Source organism: Callorhinchus milii, unplaced genomic scaffold (assembly GCF_018977255.1).
Source record: "Callorhinchus milii isolate IMCB2004 unplaced genomic scaffold, IMCB_Cmil_1.0 Scaffold16, whole genome shotgun sequence".
In the NCBI taxonomy this organism is placed as follows: Eukaryota; Metazoa; Chordata; class Chondrichthyes; order Chimaeriformes; family Callorhinchidae; genus Callorhinchus; species Callorhinchus milii.
The window spans coordinates 9,011,067-9,028,154 of NW_024704757.1; the positions used below are offsets into that span (position 1 = coordinate 9,011,067).

A 17,088-nucleotide genomic window follows, 5' to 3' on the forward strand; every position below is an offset into this window, starting at 1 on the left:
TTTTTGGGTGTATAAAATGTGTCGATATTTGAAATGGCATTGTACAGAAGCAGGAATTGAGGGGAATTCAAATCTTGATTTGATCTTCTGAGGTTTCAGCTTCAGGAAAGTAGTCCTGAGACGAAATTGTTTCTGTGAGCTCTAAGTCATTTGGATAGTAGACATATCTGTAAGAAAAGAAGGAAAACACAGTTGTTGGAGAACAAAGCAAGTCTGGTAGCTCTTGCCGAGCTAAAATATAGATGCAGATATTGGCATTTGTTTGGAGCAAATATTGATGAACAATATGAAGCAGTAGGATCTCCTTCCATAACTGGACAAGAGAAAGGTGTTTCTTCCCATGTCTTGACTAACAATGCCTCAGGTAAAGCAGTAGCCCTTGAAATTCCTTTTCAAGAGTATTTTATGAGAATTTGTTGATCGTATAGGGACACTGTGAGTTACATTAGTCTTTCGTAGAACTCTTGTATTTCTCTTTTAGTGCTGAATTTCCTCTTCTTCCCCTTCCTGAACTCCTACATACTGATCTGGGCAAATACTTGAATCCAGTATGTGGATTACTCAACAACAACAAAATTACATTTATAGAGCACCTTTCACGTCAGGAGGACGTCCCAAGGTGCTGGACAGTCAGGGGTCAGGACGCGAGCATGGGCGAGGTGTAGGGGTGAGGGAAGGCAGGGAGGTGGGAGGGCGACTGAAGGCACAATCAACGAGGAGGGTCTTGAGACTGGCTTTGGAGGAAGCAAGGCGAAGGGACTGTGGGATGGGTTCCAGAGTGTAGGGGCACAGAGGCTGAAAGCCCAGTCACCGATGGTAGGGCGTGTCCGGCGGGAGCCGGAGGGAGCGGGCAGGTTGGTAGAGAGTCAGCAGGTCAGAGCGGTAGGAGGGGGCAAGGCCATAGATGGCCTTGAAAGTGAGGACGAAGGTCTTGACTTTGATCCTCTGAGGGATGGGGAGCCAGTGGAGTCGGGCGAGGGTGGGAGTGATGGAGTCACGGAGCCTGGTGCACGAGAGTACACAAGCTGCAGAGTTTTGGATGACCTGCAGCTTGTGAAGGGAAGAGTTGGGAAGGCTGATGAAGAGGTTCATAATCGTGCCTTGATGTGACAAATGCGTGGGTGAGGGGTGAGGCAGTGGCGGAGTCTGGCAATATTGCGGAGGTGGTGGTAAGCAGTGCCGGTCATGGTGCGGATGTGGGGGAGAAAGGACAGTTCAGGGTCAAACAAGACACCCAGGTTCCTGACTGGCTTAGTGTGGTTGAGTGTGTAGCCGTGGAGGCTGGTGCTGCCAACGCCCGAGGTGCGGAGGCGCTGGCACGAGCCAATCAGAAGGGCTTCGGTCTTTCTGATGTTCAGTTGGAGAAAGTTGTCCCTCGTCCAGGACTTGATGTCAGACAGGGGGTCGGTCAGGACGCCAGTCATGGGACATTGCTGTGCGCAATTGGCTGCCGCGTTCGCCCTCAAATATACAGTCAATTCACTTTACAGTATATTCTGTGAAGCGCTTTGGGACGTCCTTCCGACGTGAAAAGCGCTATATCAAATGCAAGGATTAGTAGTCCTGGAGTTGAGGGTGGAGGTATGTGGATTATTCAGTATAGAAATACAATACAAATTACATTTGTATAGTTCCTTTTACGTCGGGAGGACGTCTCCGGTGCAGATGCAGCCAGTTGGCATTTGGTAGTCCCCTTACCACTTAAGTCAGAAGATATTTGGGTTCATGGCCCCACGTTGTGAATTTGAATTCAGTCATGGCTGACATACTGGGGAAGGACTGGATTGTTGGAGGTCCCTTCAGATGGTGCATTCAACCGAGATCCTGTCTGAACGTTAATTTGTTTTTGCGTGAGAGCATTGTGACCATCTTCCTGTCCTCAACATTAAAGATCCCATGGCAGTATTTTTGTCCAGTGTAATATTAAAGCATACAGAGGAAAGGGTTGGAGGTTTGATTCCAGATCGGTGATGAGTTGGCTATTCTGTCAAGTCTTGTAGCATATTGGTTAGAGCACTTGCCTTGCAAGCTAGAGACCTGGGTTCAATTCCCAGGCAGTGCGAAACTTTAGGCACGTTTCCTTATTCCACACACCTCAGTTTACTCAGTAGTAAGTAGAAACTTGGTTGTTAGTTGATTGGAGATTGCATCCTGGGAGCAAAAATGCCATCCCAAAGAAAATAAGAATAATTTGGTCACCAATGCACGATTGTTTATGGGACAATTCTGTGTGCAATTGGCTGCCATATATTGCCCCCAAAATATAGTCAATTCACTTTACAGTATATTCTGTGAAGTGCTTTGACATATCTCAACAATGTGATAAGGCACTATATCAAGTACAAAAATTATTTTCTCCGCTGGGACGACTGTTGAAAGGAACAATTTGCATTTTTTAGCACCTATCATGTCAAAATGTTGTGGCTGTTTTTGTAGGTAAAATAGGACAGTTAATTGCACCAACAAGTCCACAAAACAGTCATGTGATGATTGACTGAATCTGGAGGATTCTTGGCCCGGATATGGGAGAATCATTTCAAGAAGCACCTTGGGATGTCCTCCTGGCATAAAAGGCGCTATACAAATACAATTTGTTGTTGTTGGATTTTTAATGTCCAACTGAACAGACCCTAAGACAGCATGTTCGCCTGCCTGCATTGGGTGTCTGTCGAGACTAGGATTTCAAGTCCCAACATGGAACTTGAACCCACAACCTTCTAACCCAGAGGTGAGAGTGCTATCATTTGATTCACACTGACAATTCACTTATCACGGTTGTCCAGAGACCGATATTGGCATATCGTGTTATGTGGGACATTTATTGAGGGGCATAGATGAGTTTGGACTTGCGCTTCCCACTGGTCCTACGATTTAGTTATACGTATAGTGGGAAAGAATTCTGGTCCTACAAAAGGCCCTAGGTACAAATATAATCTTCTGAATTTTCATTTGTCGGCTCTGTTTTTTTATTACAAAGGTATCATGGTAGCTCATTTTGCTGAGCACCAGATGTGGAGTCACAACGTCTGGATATGAATTTCGTGAATCCACTGACTGAAACTTTTGCCCCTTTCAGGTAGATAATGAACATCAAGTTTAAAAAGAGCTCCTGGAAGAGAGACAGAAAATAATTGGAACCTCCCTGGAGTGAAATCTCTAGATGAAATAAGGCAGATCCATAGTAATGAAAACTATAGTTGGTAGTTGATCTACAGTTATCCGGCTGTCCTATTAGTCAGTCCTATTCATCTTTGACATGTAAACATTTTGCAAACCTGCAAACCAAAATCTTGACAGGCAGGCGAGATATAGCATGCTCACTTGCATTTTTGCCAATGCTTTCAAAGCTGTTTTGGGGGAATTGTGATTCACCATTTTGCAATTCTTAGAAATCAAAAGACTATCTATTTGCATTCCGGGAATCGTAATTAAAGCAACAGTTTGTTTTTGAATATTGTAATTTAGACCCCATATGTTAAAATTAATGTGCTGTTTTCCCTGGAAAATACTGTTGTTTGCCGACCGAGGTGCATCCACACCGCTTAGTAAGACTGCCACAAGATTGCCTACGCTGATGTAAAATAATTCAAGTGCATCTGTGTAAAGTTCACTGCCAGACTTAGAAAAAGTGTTTTCTTTTGCATTGAAATCCAAAATGGTGCCATGTTGGAATAGTGATGCTGAATATCCTTTATAAAGAATGCAATGCTCAGTCCAGTCATTAAAATCATTTTAGGGCTAATTTGAGACTCCTGTTGTTGAGGAAATCAAGGTGTGTGTGTGGAAATAGATGGTATAAAATTCAGCCTGATATTACGTTCAGGCAAATGAAACATTTGGTGATCCTTGAAGAACGGGCTGAAAGTTGAGCTTGGATATAAGTTGCTCATTTTTGTATTTCTGCTGGAAAAGATGTGGAAAAAGAGTTGGATGACAGTACTTTGACATTGGGCAATAAATGTGAAGTACAAACCCTATGGGATTTGTTAGTTTAAAAGAATGTTCATAGTTTGTGAAAGAGACTTGTAGAGAATAAGTGAGTGCTAAATGTATTACAGTATTAAGCTCTTGTCAATTTACAAAGGAAAACAGCTCTGTTTGGTACCTAATGGATTTTCAAAATGTAACTTTTTGTTTTTGTTTCTTTCTTGCAGAAATGAATAATGACCATAGTTGATAAAGTTTCAGAGACCTCAAACATTGCATCTTGCAAGAATCGGACCTGCAGCTCTGTGGCACCTTTCTCTGGACTAGTCAAAGAGAAAATCATGGAGTCTGGGTCAGCAGGTTGGGTTGCCACATCTCCTGTTACAGAAGTAACAAAGAATAAAATGTCTTTAGGATCCATACCTGGAGCAGCATTGTATTCCAGTGCAGTGTGTGTGCAAGAGAAACCCAAGCAGCCAGTACAGAAAGATCAAAGTGAGTTTTTCCTGCAATTTTTATTTTCCTTTTAAACTACATCTTGTAAACTCTATAGCACTGCTAAAGGGACTTTAAATACATCTGTTTGTTAAATCTGCTGTATCCATTTGTACCACTTTACCAGAAGGCTGGTTGGACATCTGGTGTTTGCTCTGGACCAATTTGTGAGTTGAATTGGTGTCCCAATTTTCTTTCTCAATTTACCCGACCTCTTCAGCCAAGAAAATTGACTGCTTTCAATGCCTCTGGCAATATATTGTCAAGTCAGGTACTGGGGGGGGCAAACATTACAGTTATGTTTGATGTGGTGTAAAGGAGGGTCAGTGTTAGCGATATGAGAAACAATGAGAGAGCTACTTTGGCCTTGAAAAGGATCTTTTCAGAGGCAGTATTGCTGACTTGTGCAAGAGTATGAATGGGATTGAGAAGTAAACTCAAAACAATAATTTCAGATACCCCAAGGGAACAGGGCGAAAGAGCACATATACTTGATTGCAAAGGTCAATTTCTGGGCGAATGGCACAAAATATTTCTTTATGCACAGTGGTAATTAATGTCTGAAAATGGTTTACCAGGAAGAATGTTTGAGACTAGAATGCTGGACTTTTTTAAGAAACCGCTTGTTGCTACAATGAGAAGATGGAGATTCTGGATGACTGAAAGGTCTTCATCTCTACCTCTCTTGTGATCTTCTGAAGTTATCTAATGTAACATTGTAATGTAATGTCAGTTGTAGCTTTTGCGTTTTCTTTTTTCTCCTTCCCTGTTTCTGCTTGTTGGGCCATTCATACATAGCCTTTGCTGAGGATCCCCCAAAATCATGCAGCCCAATCCTGTGGAGCACCAAGCAATCTCTTGAAAATTAGTTAAGGTGACAAGTCTTGTTACTTTAAACCTAAAAATGCATGTAACACAGCAGTTCAGTCCCCATTCAGAAGAGGAACCTTGTTTGGCATTTCAAACATCTTCCTCTTTTGAGTGCTGAGTGACCCAATTTGTATTTTTAGCATTTGTTTTCAGATTTCCATCATCTCCAGTTTTCTTTTTAGCTCGTGTGACAAATCTTGATTCTTTGTTCGGTTGTGGATAGTTTTCTGTTACCATTGACAATCTAACCTAGGGGCTCCGGAGTGCACCAATTTGTAATACTCTGAAATCATTATCACACATGCCCTGTAGCTCTGTGGCAGTTTAATGTTGTCAGCTGTATTAAAATCACAGAGTTGATGCAAACTTCTTACTGCAGTAAGATGATCAGCGTTTTTTTAAAAAAAAACATTGTGCCATGTATGTTTGCTGTCTGTTTCAGGTGTGATGGGCATTGGCGATGGAATTGCACCCCCACAGAAAATACTATTTCCAGCAGAGAAAATATCCTTGAAGTGGCAGCAAATGCATAAAATAGGAGCTGGCCTCCAAAACCTAGGCAACACCTGCTTCCTAAACTCCGCACTACAGTGTTTGACCTACACGCCACCTCTTGCAAACTACATGCTGTCTCGCGAACACTCAAGAACATGTATGTACCTGTCCTATTTGATTACAGTGTATTTCATTCCCTTTACGTATTTCATGTCTTTCTTGGAACCGCTTAGTCAGTTTGGCAACTAAAGCAACTAGGTTGTAGGGTACTCTTGACTAGGAACCGGGTGTTTACCCCAGTATCCTAAATTCACCCAAACAAACAGATTAATTGGTCATTTATCTCATTACTGTTTGTGGGATGGTGTGAGTTTTTTGCATACATATATCAGTACATTTCTACGTGATTAACTGAGTGAGCACTTTGAGATGTTTCAACATAAGATGTTATATCAAATATAAGTCATTAAAATTGTTTTTATTAAACCATTAATCATCCAAATTAAAAATTCAAACAAACTAGAAATGATTCCTCAAATATTTTACATTTCTCAAAAAAACACAGTGAAAACCTCTCCTCGAATAATGCCTAGGTCACAATTCTCTTTTATTAATCTAGTTCCAAATTTCATCTGTTTTATTAAAAGTTCTAAGTCTACCTGTCATGGAATAATTATTTACATATGCTGTGTGATGATGCAAAACATTGTTTGCTTTGCTGCATTATAATCTGCTCAAATTGATCTAAATTGAAAATTGAGCTTTATAATTTCAGATTTAATCAACTGCATTCAGCACCCTGATGCTCTTAATAGGTTTCAACTAAATCAAGGCCCTTGATATGCAACCGTACAATGACAGCCCCATATCTTGAATGCTAACAAGGGATATTAATAGTAATAATCCTTGCATTTGATTTTATCATGTCTTCAAACGTCTCAAAGTGCTTCACTGTGTCATGGTATCATCTCTGGGTGGGAATTACAAGCTACTTCCAGGTGCACGCTGAAAGGAGCGATTCTTCTTAATTTTGTTGAAGATAAAGTGCCCGCTCCGAGCGGTCTCACAAACTACACTCAACACGTGGCTTTTAATACAGTCTTTCTTGTTTATTGAACCTATAAAATTCAATATGAACATATTCCCACATTCGGAGCAATCAATGTAAAAATAACAAACATAATTATTGTGTAGTACTTTGATCAAAACTATATTAACAAACCACTGAGCCTGAACACTAGGGGTAAACAAATAGTGTAACCTTAACCCAAATTCAAACTTCTTGTTAGCTCCTGAATTTCAGAGTTTTCATAATTAGAAATATTAGTCAAATGTTAGTCAAAACTCCAAAGCTGAACAACTGTCCCATATAACTCAACCCCCTCCCTTTTATACCCCTATTGTGCCCATGTGACTTTTTTATTATTATGTTGCTTTTGTTACCCAAGCAATCCTGAGCACCTCTGACCCCACGCAATGAAATCAAATATTCACCCTATTTTGATTAACCCTTTACTACCTCAAAACAGAATATACTATAAAGTATATACTGTATGTTTTGTGGGAGAAATTTTATTCTACTTGGTCAGTTTTTCCTTGTTCTGCATTAGTGTGGGGGAGGGGGGGTGAAATCGGATAGGATAGAAAAGCTTTCACTTTTAATGGCTAGCGTTTCAAGACTATGTATAGGAAGATTGAAAATACCTGGTTATCTGTTTCCGATAAGTCAATGCATGCCCTGTACTATGGAAGAGGAGTTATCCACACTTCTAATTAGATAGGCCATCTATATTTCTATCTCTTCCTGATTGCAGTAAGTTCATTTCTTTGAGAGGTGCAAAAATATGGTTCTTCTAAACAGGTTTCTGAATACCCTCTAAGGTCCTTTTTGCAGTTATATGTAGAATTTATGATTTTGTCTGTAACAAGTTATCCCTAGGAAAGCAGCATCCTTGAAACGTGACATTCATGTATTTCACGATTTCCTGCTGTTTCTCCACTAGCTCTCTGTCTTGCTGAACTAATTGACATAAAAATAATATACCCCTCAGGAGTGCCCTCAGGCACCCACACAGACCTATTGCAGTCTTGTTTAGCATTGCAAAAGTCTACAGCTTTGTGTTCAGATTACTGAATGAATGCTGTAGATTTCCAAGATATTCTTTTTATTTTAGATTTATAACTTTCCCTTTAATTGATATTAATCCTGTCAATAAGTATGTTTTCAAGCCATGGGTAGTATTAAGAAGGAAAACCGCAGTAAGAAAACAACCAAAGCATGGTTGTAAATCATGCCTTCAGATTCATCTATATTGAAGTTCAGCATGCCTCGGATAAAGAAAATAGTTGTAATTGTACCGTCGTGGGCTGGAGAGTATATGAATGTTCTCATTCCATGGAATTCTGGAGGCATCACAGATGGCCCAACTGCTGGTTATCTGTCTGCCAAGCTTTTCACCCTTTACCTCACTGGTTTTAAAAGGGACAGGTACAGATCCCCACTCTGGTAAATTCTATCCCCCAAATTTACTACTGATCCCTTAGGCAAAGAGTCTATCAGGTGAAAGGAACATATCCATACTTTTTTCAGAGAATTCAGGTGAATAATTATGGATAATGTGCCATTAGCCCATTGGCACTCAGCTATGTGCCTCCCATCCATATTCATCCATATATTATCTTTAAGAGTATCCCTTATTCGAGTAGGTAGCCCATGACATCCTAGTCGAATATTGACAGTCTTCCCACTCCCTTGTATGTTCAAAAGATGAAAAATTAGGAAAGAAGAGAAATTCCAAGGGCAGTGTTGTCTGAGATGGGGCAACTGTGCTCCTGAAAATACCTTTTGCACATATCCTCTTAAAAACCTATTCTATTCCTGGAAAGAGAAAAAAAGTACCCTATATCCCTCCTCAGCACAGGGGAATATCTCACCTAGAGCAGGTAAATTGGTTGATCCTGAACATCAAAACCTTAGACTAAAAGATGTATGATGCAAATGAAAAATGGGGTCAGCCTCCCACAACCTCATCTCCAGAACAAACTGTCTTTATTCCACCAGTACACAACACTTTGTACACAGTGCACAACACTTGTCAAGGAACAAAGCTTAACGTTATATTAATAACTTTACTCTTGTAAATACTATATTTACAGTGCTTCCATAGCTGTCGTCTTGATTTTTCCTGTGTTCAGAGTATTAGGTGCAAAGTAAAGTTTTTGTTTAACATTTGTAATTCAGGGGTTCGTGCAGACAATGGGGAAAGTAATCATCAATTGAACTCCCATCAGATTCTTCCTCTGCCTCTCAAGCTCAGCCACAGGGAAGATATGACTTAATGGCTCTGCCACTGAAGAGAGTGCATCTCTGTACTTTGTATGATCTTGGCCCAGTGTTGGAATGAGAGATGCATGGGAGCAATGACCCAGAGTTTCTCTTCTAGCAGTGACTTGTGCACTAGGACATGATGTGCTTGTTACATTTCCACAGGGAGGTTAAAGGTCAGGCCTATCTTTATGTAAATATTATAGGTCCATTTCTGGAAATGAGCAGAGTTTAATTGTCAGGAACCTACTCCACACATTCTATTCCATCGCATGCCATTAAGTATTCACCCTCAAACCTTGCTGCTGAAGTGGGTGTAGTTTTGAAAGAAACCAGCTCATCTCTGCCAACTGTTCTCTACAATTAGAAACAGAGGTGATACCAATTACTGTATTCATGTTTTGGGGCACTTCATTCTTTGATGTTCTCGTTGTATTACCTTCCACTCTTTGGGCTTGTCTATAGAACAAACATTACTTGGATATTTATCCCTTTAGCTATAAATAGTGAGCGTAATCTTTTATCTTCAGGATTGTCTAACCATCAGCATGTTCTTGTGCTTAAGAGGAAATAACAGGAGGAAGAATACACTGAATACCTCATTCTCTCCCTCCTTCAGTTAATGGAGAAAAATCATTAAATATGTAGAAGAAACCTAGTTTTCTTTCTTTCCTTGCTGGAAACCTGCCGACTCTGCTTCAAAAACAAGAAATCAGATACTCGGTTAATAGGAATACTATAGATATCTACAATATTTGATTTTCAGATCATCTGGAGCAGCTTTTTATTCTGGTAAATCTCCAGCAACTTATCTTTGAAGTATTTTTTTATTCCCTCTCTAAACCAGCAGGAGGAATATTTTAGTTTTTCATCCTCTTTATGGGGGGTTTGTTTTAAAGTTGCAATTGCTTTGTACCCTTTGTGGAGTAAGCAAGTTTCCTTACTCCACACGCCTGATAATAATCCCTCAAGAAAAAATATAATAATAAATTTGTCAATTCAATCCAGAACTGTTTGTGTGACACTGCTGTGCACAATTGGCTGCCATGTTTCGCCCACAAATATACAGTCAATTCACTTTACAGTATATTCTATGAAACGCTTTGAGACGTCTGGAAGACGTGAAAAGCGCTATATCAAATGCAAGGATTATTATTATTACCCTAAACACAGTACATTTCCCATTTATACTCTCTGTTAGTGCACTTAATGTTTTAATATTTGATACTGCTTCAGGCATTTTACCATGCCTGGATAGATTTGTTTCCATTTCCTTTCTTTATCCTACCTTTTATGTGTGAAGAATTGTTCCTACTCTATTCCGTGATTAACGTGAGGAAAGAGGTTGATTTCGTTGCTGATTCTTGCCAAAGGGCCACCATAGACTACTGAAATAAAGATGGCCCATTTGATCAGGTATTCTTGTAGATACAGGAAAGAAGGATACCTTTGAGTCCTTAAATGGATTTGTCTATTTGTGATTATCCCAGTTGTGTGGCTTTTTGTTATCCTGATGTAGAGAATCATTTTCTCAATAATTGACTCCACCTAAAGGTAAATATTGCATCCTATATTTAAAAAAAATTCAAATGTGATGTCCGTAAAACATTCATTGAACATAGGATCTGTAAAAATAAATATTAACCCTGCAGGAACCAACCCACACAAGTTAATGACATTTAAACTTGATGATCATAACCAGTTTCCTACCTTGTTATAATACAATAATATCATAAAATTATAGTAATTAAACGTGTGATAAAAGAACATCTGCATTGAGCACAGAGTACAGGTCGCTTTTAGTTTGTTATGGCTTTAATAATTTTTTTCAGAGAAAGTATAATTTGAAGTGGGAAATATTGAGTTTGATCATGAGTAAAGATCAAATATTCCTTTGTCTTTCCAGGTAATGAGCAAGGATTCTGTATGATGTGTACGATGCAGACTCATATTACTCAAGTCTTTTCCAGCTCTGGAAATGTCATCAAACCTATGGCTGTCATTAATGACCTCCGACGTAAGCAGAACCTTTTCTCCCCTTTTACTAATAATTTTGTTGATTTATCTCTTATGTGTTCATGTATCATTAGTGATCCCACTTGATTTGGAGAAATAAGTGAGCCCATGAGTGTATTGCTTCTAGTTTATAAGTTTGGCAGTACAATACAATATCTATTCAGTTTTCATTGCCCACTCAAAATAGTGAAAAGGATCCAGGGATGATGGGAAGGATTTTGTTATGAGGTGTTCAACTAGCTTTTCAAGATCTCATCAGATTTACAGTTCATTTTGAAAAGGACACATTTTGAAGCATAAAATATTTGCCTGGTTTTAGTATGTGCACTCCCAACTTAGCATTTTAGGTGTGGTCCAAATTTGTACAATTTAGCTATCAAATATGTAATTGCACACAAATGGAAAGTTCCCCTACTTTAAAAAAAACTCCTTGCTGTGCTTTCACAAACCTTTGCGTTTGAATATCCATTCAGTAACTTGAAAGCAGTCACCAAACTTGATCAGCTCTGTTCAGGCTCATAATTGATGCTAGCAGTAAGTGAAATTGATACACCAACTGCTTGCATTTATGTATCTAGGCGTAGGTTTATGATCTCAGTAAGTTAGATGATATTTGTTTTCAAAACTTCTGAGGGACTTTACCATCGTAAGCTGGATGGACTTTTTTTAAAAAGTAGGGGAACTTTCCATTTGGGTGCAATTACATATCTGATAGCTAAATTGTACACATTTGGACCACACCTGAAATGCTGAGTAGGGAGTGGACATATTAAAACCAGGCAAATATATTATGCTTCAAAAAGTTTCCTTTTTAATTTGCTAATGCTAAATTGTTAAGTTACATTTAAATGTATTTTATGTCTTCTGATACTTGACATTTAACAATCTTTGCTATTTCATTTTTTGGTTGGATATGGATTTCTTTTGTGACATAAAAGCAGGCACCACTTACACCATCTGAAAGACTGATCTTTCCTGAAATGCTAGCAGAATTGCCTAGTAATTTGATAGCAGTGTTAGTTTTTCTGGCTGAAGTATACTTCCATTTACATTCTCTTTCAATCAATGTTGAATAAATGCTTCAGGGTTTGAATTTCATAGCAGAATGCTGTGTAGAAAGTTCCACTTATCTATTACAATTGCTGCTTGTGCTACCAGGGAATATCTTAAGTACTGTATGTGGAATGGTTTGATATTTGGAGCTGTTGAGTTTGACTTTTTTTTCCAACAGTGACTTGCAGCAAAAATATTCCAGACTTAGAGTATAAGAGTAGGGAAGTCTTGTTGCAACTGTATAGGGCCCTGGTGAGACCACACCTGGAATACTGTGTGCAGTTTTGGTCTCCTTATTTAAGGAAGGATGTACTTGCCTTGGAGGGGGTGCAGTGTAGATTTTCCAGGTTAGTACCAGGGATGAAGGGGATGAGTTACGAGGATAGGCTGACCAATTTGGGCCTATATTCTCTAGAATATAGAAGAATTAGAGGGATCTTTTAGAAACCTATAAGATCATCAAAGGGCAATGATAGAGTAGATAGTGGGAGATTGTTTCCCCTGGTTGGAGAAACTAAAACCAGGGGTCACAACCTTAAAATCAGAGGCCAGCCCTTTCGCACTGAGTTAAGGAAGAACTTCTTCACTCAAGGGTGGTGAATGTATGGAACTCGCTACCCCAAAGGGCTGTTGACGCTCAGTCCTTGAACATATTCAAGACTGAGATAGATAGATTTCTTATTGTAAAAGGATTAAGGGATATGGGGATAAAGCAGAGTTAGGTTATTAGCTGGAGTTAGATTAGAAGATCAGCCATGATTGAATGGCGGGGCAGGCTCGAGGGGACGAATGGCCTACTCCTGCTCCTACATGTTATGTCATGACTACAAATATCAACTCGTACACGGTTATATAAGCACACAAGAAATGCTAGACGACAAAAGTATAAGGTCCGTCTAGTTCGCCTTCCACCTTCCTGGCGGGCACATGCACATGTCCCAAACTACCTATGTACTATATCCCATAATGTTATATCATAAAAGAAAACTATCTAATCTGTGTTTGAAAGAATCAACACTTCCTGCTTCAAACATCTCCCTAGAGAGCCTGTTCCACAATTTCACTATTCACTCACTGTAATAGTGTTTGCATAGATTCGTTCTGAATTGACCCCCCTTTCAATCGCAGGCCGTGTCCTCCAGTTTTACTATTTTGGACAAGTTGAAACAGCCTGTCATGATCTATATTGTTTTGCCCCTTTAGAATGTTACAGACACCTCTCAATCTTCTCTTATCCAGCTTGAACATGTCCAATTTATTTAGTCCCTCCTCATAGTCTAGTCCTTCCATTCCCTCAATCATTTTGGTTGCCCTCCTCTGTATCTTCTCGTTTTCTACAATATCCTTTTTGTACTGCAGCGACCAGAACTACACAGTACTCTTAAGTATAGTCTCACAAATCATTTATCAAGTGTCTGGATTACCCCACTATTTCGGTTTGCTATTGATTTTTTGACACATCCCACATCTGGTTTGTTTTACTCACTGCCACAGAGCATTGTTGGGACAGCTTCAATTTATTGTCAATCAGGACCCCCAGATCCTTTTCATTTTCCATACATATTATTTTCCTTCTGTTCAAATAATAGTCCTGCAACTTGCTGTGTCAAAGTATAAATCTGATTTTTGATTGATATGGCAAATGCCATTTGTAGAATAGCAAAATCAATATACATTTAATGGACAATCGGTGAAAAGCAAATCATTCGATACAATGAATGATTCATGTTCCCTTCAAAATATGGAGGTTTTGTGTTGTGGTATGGTTCAATTGAGTTGACTTATTTGTCAGGCCCAGTTTCTATTTCCATTGTATTTGGTAACTGGAAAAATAGCTTTATAGTGGAAAAAATGTCAAAATGGACTTGTTCAAGATGCAGGAAAGCACTCATACGTTTTATTTAAGTAACATTGATCTCAAAAGAATTCTGATTGAGAAAACAGCAAGGAGGCCTTCAGTTCTGGTCTCCCTCTGCTGGCTGAAAAATCTATAGGAAATGGCCATGGTAATTTCAGACCTCTTGGACCTTGTTCCTGCTGCCTGTTTTGAGGATGGAAATGGGATTCTCAAGGATTTTCCTTCTCAAATTTTACATTCATCCCATGTTTGTATACTCTATTCAGTGGGGATTAATTTATTTATGTGTTTAATTTATGAATGTATGTTTTGAGAGAAAACTGTAGATAGACGTGGGTTGAGTGTAAATTAGCAGTGTATTTTTAATCAAGTTTGAAGTTGTAGTGTATACTAGTCCATATGTTGCCATTTTCAGGCTTTTGTACTAGAAATTTACAGTTGTGAATGTAAAGGCAATTGACAGGTAATCTGATGCTTTCAGACTCCAGTAATTTCAAGCAACTTATGGGCAATATGCAACCTATTGAAGCAGGAGAGTGAGCTACCAAGAAGAATTTTTAAAAATATTTCACATGTGTTTGTCCATAAAATACAATCAATCCACTTTACAGTATATTCTGTAAAGCTCCTTGACAGCATGATAAGACAGTATAGCAAATGCAAGGATTATTATTACACTGACTTATTACATTAAAGTTGTTACACTATCTAAGTTGTCTTTTCTATACTTTTAGGAATAGCAAAACATTTTCGATTTGGAAACCAGGAAGATGCCCATGAATTTCTGCGCTACACTGTTGATGCTCTCCAGAAAGCATGCTTAAATGGAAGCAACAAGTAAGTACAAATTTAAATAACAAGCTATTTAGCTAGACTGGCCTTTTCGAGACACTTTTCACCCTCCTCGCCTATGAGTGTTTTGACTTTTGGAGTTCCATCGTCGCTCTCTGGTGCCTAACTCAATTAACTATTATTTATCCATGAGTCGTCAAAGTAAGTGTTGGTACGCCACTTGATTGGGGGTACGAGAGGGGAAAGAGTCATAGTCTTATTTGTCAGGCCCAGTTTCAATTTCCATTGGATATCCAATCCTATTAACATCCAGGGTTCATCCAGTGGCAACTTTCATTGAGGAACCATTTTTATTTTAGCAGTGATGTCCTCGCACAAACCTTTGGCTGTGGAAATCCCCTTATCTCCAGAAAATCTTCCCGCGCGACCTGAAGATGGGGAAAGAAGGGGCGAGGCGGAGGGATAGAGGAAGAGTGTTCCAGAGTTTCTGGGCATAGTGGCTGAAAGCACGGCCATCGATGGTGGAATGGAGGGCACGAGGGTCATGCAGGAGGCTGGAGCCAATCGAGTAGAGGCAGCGGGTCATGGCTTTGGGAGTAAGTGGGTTGGAGAGGTAGGGAGATGCCAGGGCATGAAGCGATTTGAAGACAGTCAGGAAATCCTATACATAAACAATGTGCTGTGCCACTGTTGAACTGATGTGGCCTCGATTCTTAAAGGTTACAGAATAATACTGAGGTAATTTTAAGTATGGAAAGTATATAGAGTGTTCTTTCTGATATTCCTACAGATTAGATCGACAAACTCAAGCTACTACGCTGATTTATCAGATTTTTGGAGGTTACCTGAGGTCAAGAGGTATGTTGGATTTTTTTTAAAAAGCGAGGATAGTTTTAAGCACATGACTGATTCATCAAATTAATTAAAATTAATTAATTAATTAAAATTGTTTTTGTTTACCGAGCAGTGATAATTTAGAGGTCTAAACCTTATTTTTTTAGTAGGTTGGAAATAAAATGCTTTAATACTTAAAATTAATGAGGAAATTAATAAAACATTGTCTGATGCAATTTGTTTCCATTTTAGTAAAATGTTTGAACTGCAAGGGAGTTTCTGACACATATGACCCATATCTGGATATTGCCCTGGAAATAAAGGTACAAGAATACTCTGGTCTTTGCGAGCCAAATTCAGTTAACTTGATATTTGTCTTCAGTGATGTTGAGCCTAAAAGCTTTTATACAAACTGTTAAAGTTGGTGGACTGGTGTAAATATGAACTGCAGGAGAAGATTTGCTTTGTTTTTAAAGACAGTGACCCATAATAATAGCATTTGTGGCCCTGAATGAGTGTGTGTGTATTTGTGCTATTTTGATCTGACAATGCAAGTAGAAACATAAACTTTATTGAAGCTGAATTCCAAATCCTCATATCACAAAGCCAAATTCTGATCCCTTGTGGATGACAATTTCATAACTGGCTGGATTTCTGGCCACTTTGTTGACTGGATTTATGATGCATTATAGTTTGGTTTTATTTCATATATATATATTCATTTAAGAAATGTTGTGTTTAATCCCAGTGCTTTTTCTTTTTGTCATATCCCATAGTAACTCTACTACCCAAATATCTGTGACTCTTTTACAATGTTTGCCACCTGGACAAAAGAAATCCAGCTGTATTCTACAGTATTTTTCTCAAACTGTTGTTGCTGTTAGACCTACACTATATTAAGTGATGGTCCAGTGTAATTATCTATCTAAAAATCTATTTTATAGACCGCACCAAACATCACAAAAGCCCTAGAACAGTTTGTAAAGCCTGAACAGCTGGATGGTGAAAATGCTTACAAATGCACCAAGTAAGTACAAATGATTTTAGCACATTTTCCTTGCAGCACTTGACTTAGTGAGTAGCTTTTCTGCTTTGTGGTACACGACTCCTCTGTGACTGCACTGCTCACTTATTCTATATCTGGTTTATTCGTGGTGCCATCATAAAATTCTACAATTCCAATAGCATTGTAGCCATTCCTGCCTATTAGTACTAGGCAGGACTAATAGGATTTGCATAGATTACCACACTGCAAAGTTGCATCACAGCCTCAGTATTTTACAACCACTGAGTTGATTTTCAAAAATCATAAGAATATGCTGGATTATTCATTTGAAAACTGAAGTATTACTAAATACAAAAATAGCATTTTGGTAAACTGGAAGAGGGAAACCTTGTAAAATATGCTGTAGTAAACATGTGG

The 17,088-nt window shown here is 38.9% G+C and overlaps 1 protein-coding gene across 1 annotated transcript in view; it reads left to right on the forward strand.

Moving 5' to 3' along the window:
- Nucleotides 1-17,088, forward strand: part of usp42 (ubiquitin specific peptidase 42) — a 39,041-nt gene that overhangs the window by 1,440 nt on the left and 20,513 nt on the right. The window contains exons 2-8 of the mRNA XM_007893576.2: nt 4,155-4,422; nt 5,735-5,944; nt 11,019-11,129; nt 14,774-14,876; nt 15,622-15,689; nt 15,918-15,988; nt 16,610-16,692. Of these exons, the coding sequence (XP_007891767.2) occupies nt 4,164-4,422; nt 5,735-5,944; nt 11,019-11,129; nt 14,774-14,876; nt 15,622-15,689; nt 15,918-15,988; nt 16,610-16,692 (905 nt within the window). The 5' untranslated portion in view covers nt 4,155-4,163. The remainder of the gene's footprint in view (nt 1-4,154; nt 4,423-5,734; nt 5,945-11,018; nt 11,130-14,773; nt 14,877-15,621; nt 15,690-15,917; nt 15,989-16,609; nt 16,693-17,088) is intronic.